Source organism: Thyridium curvatum (genome assembly GCF_004353045.1).
Source record: "Thyridium curvatum strain D216 chromosome Unknown NODE_14_length_560046_cov_85.173820, whole genome shotgun sequence".
Classification (NCBI taxonomy): Eukaryota; Fungi; Ascomycota; class Sordariomycetes; order Thyridiales; family Thyridiaceae; genus Thyridium; species Thyridium curvatum.
The window spans coordinates 394,291-404,586 of record NW_022156769.1 but is presented as its reverse complement, the minus strand read 5'-3'; the positions used below and the strand labels follow the sequence as shown (position 1 = coordinate 404,586).

Below are 10,296 nucleotides of genomic sequence, written 5' to 3'. Positions count from 1 at the left end.
CGAGGTCGACGATATCAGGTAATGAGATAGTCAAGCCCAGTCGGGCCATCTTCATACTCTTCCACCTCCCCTCTCTGAAATACCTAGGTAGTCTGTACAATCTCTCCGTGCTTATCTTATGTTCTCCCGAAGTTTGCCCTTTGGGGAGGTAATGTGCTTGGGATTCGGACCCCAGGCAGCACTGGGGCAGACGAAGTGCGACACAGCTCGGGGCGGCATGTCAGATGCAGACATGGTCATTCGGAAACGACAAGATGCACTTTCAAGTCGGGGGCTGCTGGGCCCACATCTGCAGGTGTGCCGACATGGAACGGAAGGACGTTTTCTGCTGCCCACTCAGCAGTCGAGATCACCTTGGGTGGCGATACAGGGCGCATGCAAAGGGTGTGCGCTGTGATATTATATGCTCTTGCAACATGTGGACATCCTCCTGGACACCCTGCATTGGACATTGTGCATGGGTCGAGTTCGGGCAGTCGGTTGCACAAATCTAGTCTCTGATGAAGCGACGTTTTGCGCACTGTTTTTTGTATCACACTGATGGTTGTCGCCGTTTGCGGCCATGACCTCGTTGTGTTGTGACAATCCTGGCGTGTGTGAAAGTAGAGATCCAAGCAAGAAAGGAGCTCAGAGCTGTATCCAAACCAAGCCTCACCACCAGGTCCGAGCCTCTGACCAAGAGGGCTCACTTCAAGATTGCATGCACAAAGGTACAGTACTTAGACACCATCACCATGTCGAGGTCCTCCAGCTGCCACCCGCCCCACTGCAACCGCTAAACGCATCCGCAGCCCACCGCCGCGCCCGGCGCTAGAAGGGTTCAGATTGGAAAGGCCCCTCACTTCACCCTCCTTCTCACACCTCTAGTCACCCACGGCGAGCCGAAAATGGCGGCGAGCTTAACAAATAAAAAGAAAAGAAACTAACATCTCGGGCTCCGACTGAATTGACCCGAAGAGAGGCGGCACTCCGACTGAATTGACCCCCATCCTTCTTCACCTGCTGCCGGGCTAATGCAGTCACGGACAGGGTATTGAGGCTGCTTGAGTGGGCATCTTGTCTATCCTCACAGATGAGAGAGGCAGATAGATGGATTGAGGGTGGTGTTCTCGCCCGCCTCCTCCCTCCTTCTCCCCCTGCCTCTACCTATGACAAAGGTATCGACACCCTTACCATCTCGGGTGGTGGTGATGGTGGTGGTGGTGGTGGTGCATACTTCATGGACGATCCGACCCTCATCCACCAGGTCCTTTCTCACCGCATGAGTCAATGGGTCAAGCATTTAGCCTCCCCATGTCAACCCGCAGGGCCCGCTGCCTCCTAGCTCGCATTCTGTCAATTGCCTTCCTATCTCGAACTACCTCACAAAGTTGCTGCCTTGTTCGTCGTCACTAGTCCTAGGTAGTGACTGCCATGTTCTGTCCCCTTGAAGGCTGTGTAATTGCTGATTGTTGACATCCATATGACTCCAGTCCTCAAAGAGTGATTCATTATCTGTCTCCATTTCCCCCATTCTCGCATAAGCCCGCTCAGGAAGTTTTCTATTCGTTCTTGCCATGGATCTCTAGTCCTTGTAGTCACGGAAGCAACCACGACCATTGCCTGCCTGTCCATCTTTGGGAAGGAACAGGAACGAACCTGCCGAAACCGAGTGGGTGGATCTCCGTGTGGGATCTCTGTTGGTCATCACAACCGCGAACGAGCATCTCAAAACAATTAGACATCCCGGGCAGCTGGTTTGGCGCCATCCTACTTCGTACTTCGTACAGAACGGACCCGCAACTCGGGGGGGTTTTAAACCAACCTGCCTGCTCCGCTCAGCCTGCACGAGGTATTCCTGAGGCTCTTCAGCATCACACGTCGTCAACAGGCTCATGTGCTACCATCATGAGCAGCAGCCATGACTCCGAATTGATTGGCAACGCGACCGGCCTCGCCGTGATCGGACTCTGTTCATTGCCAGCCGTGTCTAGCTTCATCATACAGCTCCGCAAGCGAGAGCGGAGGAGCACCCTCATCTACGAAGATCCAGATGGCCAAAGCACTCCCGAGGCCGTCAAGGCCTTCTCGAACAAGAGCGCCAAGGCCATCATAGTCTTGCTCGCCGTGGCTGGTCTCTTTGCCCGCCTTGCCCATGCCGTCGTAGCAACTGGCTACTTGGTACAAAACTGGGCCAGCGAAGCAGCTTGGGTAAGTCCATACGGACCAGCCATAAGATATTCTTCCAATTGAAACAAATGGGCGTCTTCTTTGATCAAATCGGCTTACCATATGCGGGCAGTTCTTCCTAGTCCTCCAGGCAGTCTTTATCGCCTCGACGAGGCACCCAGTCACGAGCTACAACCTCGGTTTGTACTTGTTCCTATCTGCCACCATTCTTGCCATTGGTGTGATTGTACAGGGCACTCGCCTTGCAGAAGAACTGCTGCATACGTCCCCATTCCTATTTGCGTTGCGCATCATCGAATTGGTTGCAGTTCTGGCTCTGGCCTGCGCCAGCCTTGCCATCCCCCGGCGCCCTAATGTGTACTACAATGGCAAGCTCGTCGACACCATGTACACAGTCTCGGCCTTCACTCGTTTCAACTTTAGCTGGCCAAGCGGCATCTTGTCCCTGGCCAGGAAGAAGAAGAACCTGGATATGGAAGATCTCCCGCGCCCAGACCATTACAGCCGCGCCCGAGACGTCTCGAGGTACTGGAAGACGCACCAATTCTCCTCCCATAGACTATGGCTATCTGTTCTGAAGGCACACTGGGTCGTGTTCACTATACAATGGGTCCTGACTCTCGGAACCGCGTTCCTCAACTTTGCCCCTCAGTGGGTGACTCTTCAACTTCTCAGAATCCTTGAGAGCAGGCATGCCGGCGATACCTACGGCGTCGACGTATGGGCCTGGGCCTTCTGGCTCGGAGTTTCCATCGTTGCCCAGGCATGGCTCGAAAACTACGGCTTTTGGATCTCTTGGGCCGAGTTGTCTGTTCCAATTCGCGCTCAGCTATCGACCTTGATCTTCGAGAAAGCCATGCGCAAGAAGGATGTCAAGGGCACGGGAGCTTCATCGCAGAAGGAAAGCGTCACCGATGACGCTGAGGCTGCTGTCGCCGAAATTGCCGGAGAATCGACCGCCAACGATCGTCCAGAAGTGCCCGCTCAAGAAGAGGCCGACATTGATGATGATGAGGCGGTCAAGAAAGGGAAGCAGCAGACTGTCAACTTGATTGGCGTCGACAGCAAGCGAGTGGCCGATTTCTGTGCGTACCAGCAGATGTTTCCCGGCAGCGTGTTTAGGCTTGTCATTTCCATTGGTTTCCTCGCCAGCCTCTTGGGCTGGCCGGCTTTGTTGGCCGGTCTTGCTTCCATGCTGGCAATCATGCCGGTCAACATCTTCTTCTCCAAAAAATACGCTGCAGCTCAGGACAGGTTGATGAAGATCCGCGACGACAAACTCGAGGTCGTCACAGAAGCGTTGCAGGGCATCCGGCAGATCAAATTCTCTGCTTTGGAGCCCGAGTGGGAGAAGAAGATTGGTGACGTGCGAGAGAAAGAGCTCGGGAGTGTTTGGGATGTCTTTCTTGCCGACACTGCCCTTCTCTTCTGCTGGGTGACCAGTCCTATCGCGCTATCTGCCATCTCTCTCGCTGTCTACGCTGCGCTCTACGGCCAGTTGATTCCGTCGGTGGCTTTTGTCAGCCTGGGAGTGTTTCGATCACTCGAGGTGACCTTGTCCGTCGTCCCCGAACTCACCACTGATTTGCTCGACGCTTGGACATCGATCAACCGCATTGAGCACTACCTCACCAGCTCCGATATCGAACACGTTGCGAAGAATGGACCTGAAGTCGCATTCGAGAATGCTTCCATCGCCTGGCCCGCGGATCAAGAGATTGATGATAGCGAGCGCTTCGTGCTGCGAGATGTGACCGTGACTTTCCCCAAAGGAGAACTGTCTGTCATTTCTGGCAAGACTGGCACCGGAAAGAGCTTGGTGTTGTCGGCGATCCTTGGTGAGGTTGACGTCTTATCAGGCAGTCTTACTGTTCCCCAGCCACCCTCGCCTGCGGAGCGCCATGATAACAAGGCCACGAAGGGCAACTGGATCATCCCCAATTCAATTGCATATGTTGCACAGATCCCCTGGATTGAGAACGCAAGTATCAAGGACAACATTGTTTTCGGCCTTCCATACGATCCCGCGCGGTATGAGCAGACAATCGAGGTCTGCGCCCTTAAGAAGGATCTCGAGATGCTATCCGACGGAGAGGATACCGAAATCGGCGCCAATGGCATCAACCTCAGCGGCGGCCAGAAATGGCGCATCACGCTCGCCAGAGCAATCTACTCTAGAGCCGGTATTCTTGTCATGGACGACATTTTCAGCGCTGTCGATGCGCATGTCGGAAAGCACATCTTTGATAAGTGTCTCAACGGCGAGCTTGCAGCAGGGAGAACCAGGATACTCGTCACCCACCATGTCGCCTTGTGCGAGAAAAAGACAAAGTATTTGGTTGAGCTTGGTGACGGACGTGTCCTGCACGCAGGGCTGCTCTCTGAGCTGGAGGAAGATGGCACTCTTGAGCACATCAAGAGCCATGAGCAGACAGAGGAAGAGATTCGGGAGGACGAGACTGCTGCTGCCACCGCCGTGAACTCGGACGACTCCGCGGATGATGAGGAAGAGCATGCAAACGGGGACACTCTCAAGAAGGTTTCATCGAGGTCCCAAGCCCGGAAGTTTGTCGAAGAGGAGAAGCGCGAAGAGGGAGCCGTGAAACAGCAGATTTACACCACCTATTTGAAGGACAGTGGCGGCTGGTCGTACTGGCTCCTTGCTATCACTATTTTTGTAGTGGTGCAAGGATTCACAATCGGTATGCCTGAAGCCCTTAGCCACCATCGTCATTTGAATGTACAGACTCGCTAACAATACACCAGGCCGTTCTTGGTGGATCCGTCTGTGGGCATCGGCAAGCGAAGGCAATGAAGCCTTGGCTGTTTCCAGCGTCAATGGCTCCTCGGGTGCCATGAGCTCGTTCACTTACATCTACAGTCTACAGCACTCTGCCTTGGGCCCCGCGACCTCGAATCTCGCCGCTGCGGCGCAAGAAAACAATGTCGTCTACTACCTGAGTGTGTACGTCGGCCTTGCTGCCATTTCAGCCTTCATCGGCACGTACAAGTACTTCTACATCTACCTCGGCTCCATCCGTGCGAGTCGCTCTCTTTTTGCGAAGCTCAACTTCGTCGTCCTGAGAGCACCGTTGCGATGGCTGGACACTGTGCCGCTTGGCCGAATCCTGAACCGCTTCACGGCAGACTTCCACATCATTGATTCGCAGTTGGCCAACTCACTGTCCTTTGGCGGCGGCTCTTTCATCTCGCTCCTTGGGGTCATTGTCGCTGGACTATTTGTCTCTCCGTACATTACTCTCTTGTCTCTGGTGCTGCTCCTTGTGTGCGTCAGGTACGCCCTTCTCTACCTCAACGGCGCGCGCCCTGTCAAGCGTCTCGAGAGCAACACCAAGTCGCCCGTCTTCGAGCAGTTCGGCTCTGCTCTATCTGGTGTCTCAACCATTCGTGGCTTCGACAAGGCGCAGACATACATTGAGCGCATGTACACCAGGCTCGACGACTGGTCCACGGCGACGTGGCACTTGTGGCTGTTCAACCGATGGGTCAGCTGGAAGATGAATCTCGTTGGGACTGTGTACTCGGTCTTCGTTGCTGTTCTCATCCTGGCCACCCCTAGTATGGACGCCGCTCTGGCCGGCTTCGCGCTTGCCTTTGCCCTCGAGTTTGCTAACAGCATCATGTGGACCGTTCGGCTGTATGCCAATGTGGAATTGAACATGAACGCCGCCGAACGCATCATCGAGTACACGGAGCTGCCCACCGAGTCTCTCGAGGGCAAGGCCCCGCCCGCCGCGTGGCCGACGCAAGGTCGGATTGAGGTCGACGACCTGGTTGTCTCGTACGCGCCAGATCTGCCGCCTGTCCTGAAGGGTTTGACCTTCAACGTCAATGCCCAAGAGAGGGTTGGTGTCGTCGGACGCACCGGTGCCGGCAAGTCGTCGCTGACCCTAGCTCTCTTCCGTTTCTTGGAAGCTCGGTCGGGTACAATCTACATTGACGGGCAGGACATCTCGAAGATCAGCCTTCATGATCTGCGATCACGCCTAGCCATTATTCCCCAGGTGAGCTAAAAACCGGAAAGAAAAGATAACAACCGCATTACAGATGCATGACTAACAATTCTCCACAGGACCCGGTCCTCTTTTCGGGCACAGTCCGTTCTAACCTCGACCCATTTGACCACCACTCCGACGCCGAGCTCCGCGATTGTCTGGAGCGCGTGCACCTCATCTCCTCGGGCACGGGCGCCACCACGCCGACGGCACTCACGGCCGGAGACGGGCAGGGAGCCGGCGGCGGCGGCGGCAGCGAGGGCAGCGCCACGCCGACGCGCAAGAACGCCAACGTCTTCGAGGACCTGCAGTCGCCTGTGTCCGAGGGCGGGCTGAACCTGTCGCAGGGCCAGCGGCAGCTGCTGTGCCTGGCGCGGGCCATCGTCTCGCGCCCGCGCGTCATGGTGCTCGACGAGGCGACGTCGGCCGTCGACATGCACACGGACGCGCTGATCCAGCGGTCCATCCGCGAGGAGTTCACGGGGTCGACGCTGCTCGTCATTGCGCACCGGCTGAGCACCATCGCCGACTTTGACCGCATCCTGGTGCTGAGCGACGGCCGCGTCGCCGAGTTTGGCACGCCGCGCGAGCTGTGGGAGCTCGAGGTCGGCGAGGACGGCGCCGGCGGGAGGGGCATCTTCCGGGGCATGTGCGAGGAGAGCGGCGAGAGGGAGGGGCTGCGGGAGGTTATTTTCGGAAAGAAGTGACGGATGGGGTACGTCATTGACGGGAAGTGAGCGTGAGGTGTAGAAAAGGGATTTCTTTTTTTGGAAGGGGGTTTCTTTTTTGGAGGTGAGCGTAATGCCTTAGTTGTGGATGAAGAGAGAGAAGGGGAGAGAGAAGAGTTGCACAGAAGAATTTCCGATAGAGGATCTTTAGTCGGTCTTTTCCCAGGCGTTTAGGCACCAAAATCGTGTTCTTAGGGGATATAATTTTATTAGTTTCCATACAGAGATGAGATCTCAGCCATTAAACAGTATATGCTGGACAGTGTGGACATTGTGGACAATGTGTACAGAATCACACGGACTTCCATCTCCTTCATCACTTCATAACATACATGGTGCACATAAAACAACCACACAGAACGTGGCTGAGCCGTCCGGGTTCAGGGAAGCTTCAGCTCCTCTCGCCCCTTCACCTCCACGACATCCTCTCTTCCTCTCCAGAGATATCTCACCAGCAGGACCTTGTTCCTCAGCGGCGCCGGGTCCCAGAACCCAAGGATCTTGCTCTTGCGCAACCCCGCCGGTATCAGCAGCTGGGGCGTGCCCGCGCCACCGTCCGCACCGGCGTCGTTGAAGGACTCGTCCTCGTCTGCGGCCGTGACCAGCGCCGCGACGGCGACGGTCACGTCGGCGACCTCCTCGTCGGCGACCCACGCGTCGCCTTCCTTGACGCCGTACTTGGCGCTGAGCACCACCAGGCCTCCTCGCGCCCGCTCGACGGCCTGCCGCGGCTCGACGGCGACAGCGAGCAGGGCCGTCAGCTCGTCGGCTTCGGCGCGCCGGCGGGACACGAGCTCCGAGAGCTGCTCCCTGCTCAGGTCGGCCAGCCGCCGCGTCTTGCTGCCCCGGGGGCGAGACGGCCAGCGGCGGGACACGAAGTCGACGGCCGCCAGGGTGGCGAAGGGGACTACGGAGGCCCAGAACAGCGTCCGCGCGGAAAAGAGCCTGGGCGTGGTCGACGAGTTGGCGAGGAGGAGCGGCAGCTTGAGGCGCTGGTTGCTGCGGGACCAGTACAGCGAGACCTGCAGGTTGTATGGGGTCACGCCAACCTCCAGGCCGAGTTTGGACAGGAGCCCGATGCGCTTGAGTGCCCTTACGGCGAGATACCCGCCGGAAAGCAATGGGTCGGACGTACACAGCTCGGCTTCCAGGTGTAAAGGCTGTGATGTCGATGACGATGGGAGGAAAGGCAGATCAAGTTCGCAACCGTAGCGGAGATATCCGGCCGCCGAGCTGGAGCTCGTTGCTGCTGAGACGGTCCAGGAGCCACCACCGGTGGCGAAGTCTATATCTCTGTCAAGTCCCTTGAGACCTCTGTCGGCCGACCTCGTCAGAGCCTGTCCCGTCTGAAGCCCAATTTGACGAGAACTGAAGTTGTAGCCGACCTCCACAGTCGGCGCCACTCGCAAGGGGATATCGTTGAGCGGCATCTTCCCGCCAAACTTGGAGAACTCATCGAAGAACCTGCAGGTCTCCTCCGTCGGCCGCAAAGCCCAATCCCCACTGTCGGCGCAGAGGAAAGCATTCCCTTCGCCCAAGCGTCGATGGAAAGCCAGTCCTAGTCGCGGAGCTTTGAGGGGCGTCGGCCGGATGGGCTTCGACACCATAAGCTCGGTGTAGATTGGCTCCTCGGCACCCTCGACTGGTAATACATTAGAGATCCGGGTCGTCAAGGACGGTTCCGGGAGCAAGCCGGACTCGATCTCGATCACCGTATCTGGGAGGCGCGGTCCACCTAGGCTGTGGACGTGCTGGTCTGCACTGGTCGGACGCCAGAAGATCTCCTGCCGATACCGTGCGGCCACGAGCGGCGAAGGGCGACTTGCCGTGAGTTGCGGTAAGCGATCCCTGGATACGATCTCGGGGAGGAGAGGCTGGTAGCGGTCGGCTAGGAGCATCGGAGGAATCGAGGCCAAGTCTCTCATAATACCATATGTCGATGCCGTGACACTGAACAATGGGACACCACAGCGTATTGGTATCGCATGGTGACTCTTCGTCCGGCCGAGATTGCCTTGTGCTGACTGCAACAGTCTCTCGCTGACCTGCCCCAGCCTGGGGAGCAAGACACTCATGGACTGACTGACTGAGAAGTCCAGCGGGTCCAGCATGCCTTTTACACCTTGCCTGCGCTGGGCATGGTGCAGAGCCTTGCTCCCGTCGAAGCGGACACCAATGTCGGATCCCGGTGCAAACTCAGCTTGCTGCCACTGTAGCAACTGGCAAGCAGCGTCGGTGTTGCTGAGATTAGCGGCGTTGGGGTCATTGCTGACATCGCTTAGAGCATCATCGACCTCAGTATCCTGCAGCCGTAGCTCGTACTGCAGCCGTCGTGAAGGCTCGATGAGAGTCTCAAAGGCTTCTTGAACGACAGCAAAGTAGGTATTGGCAAGGACACGAGACTGCCCAGACAGTTTTTCTGTCTTCAGGAGGCGGAATAGTCTAAAGTAGGCTCGCCGGACCTGTTCTGGGGAGGCGGACTGGGCCCTGGTGATGCAGAGCAGCTCATGGTAGTTGCGCCTCAGGAGGTCCAAAAACAGCTGATCCTCGGCGCTTACACCGGACTCGGGGCCGAGGCCGTCAAGACGCAGGGTGTCATCATTGCCGCCGACCGACATGAGCGTGGCGCGCTCGAGGATCGACGAGGCATCGTCGAATCCGAACTCAAATTCGCGCCGTGTGGCGGCAAAGTGCTCGTTCAGCGAGAAGCGTGACTCAACGGAGCGCAGGCTGTGGCGTGCCGCGTAGGACGAGTTGGGCTGGAGGTACTGCTCGTCATACAATGCAGAAGAGCGCTGCGAGGACGTCCTCGGGTTGCCGCGGACCGGTTGGCCTCTTGCTGCTCTCAGGGAATCGGCCATATCAGTCGGATTAAGTCGTTCCAGACAGGATCGATCGATGAAGTCAATGAGCTTCCCAGGTCAGTGAGGCATCAAAAGGCCCCTCCATAATAATAATAAATAATCGAATGAACATTGGACCTGGATTGTACGCGCGAGTCTTAATGATGGGATATTAAGGACCAGGGGTCAGGTCTCAGGCCCAGCAACAATGGGGAGACACATTGCCTGTTGTAGAAACAGGTGCAAATGAGTACCTAGACGCATTGGAGTTGTTCATCCTGTCTACATACTCAATCGCAACATTCTCAGGAATCTGCTCATACATCATGAAAATGGCTTTTTGTTGCCCATGTCTCTGCAGGCTGTTGTTTGCCCATTGAAGTAAAGTACAGCAAATAGATGTTAGCTGAGCTAAGCAAAGCCACCACTGGAGAACATGGAACGATTCCGAACGAAGCATTTCAAGGACCACTCTGAGCTGCATTAGTGCGGGCTGAAAGCTGCATCTACCCGCTACCTAAAACGCCGACTCCGTTACTC

General features: G+C 56.6%; 2 protein-coding genes across 2 annotated transcripts; one reads left to right on the top strand and one right to left on the bottom strand.

The window, feature by feature from the left end:
- Positions 1 to 1,072: 1,072 nt before the first annotated feature.
- Positions 1,073 to 6,892, top strand: E0L32_003324 (uncharacterized protein; the record flags this gene model as incomplete). The annotated part of the gene is made up of 5 exons (XM_031137612.1): positions 1,073 to 1,246; positions 1,822 to 2,190; positions 2,282 to 4,871; positions 4,936 to 6,194; positions 6,263 to 6,892. 5 exons carry the CDS (start codon positions 1,073 to 1,075, stop codon positions 6,890 to 6,892), a joined length of 5,022 nt encoding a protein of 1,673 aa, XP_030998917.1.
- Positions 6,893 to 7,293: 401 nt separating this feature from the next.
- Positions 7,294 to 9,774, bottom strand: E0L32_003323 (uncharacterized protein; the record flags this gene model as incomplete). The annotated part of the gene is made up of 1 exon (XM_031137611.1): positions 7,294 to 9,774. The coding sequence occupies one exon, from the start codon at positions 9,772 to 9,774 to the stop codon at positions 7,294 to 7,296; it is 2,481 nt and encodes an 826-aa protein (XP_030998916.1).
- Between the last annotated feature and the right edge of the window lie 522 nt (positions 9,775 to 10,296).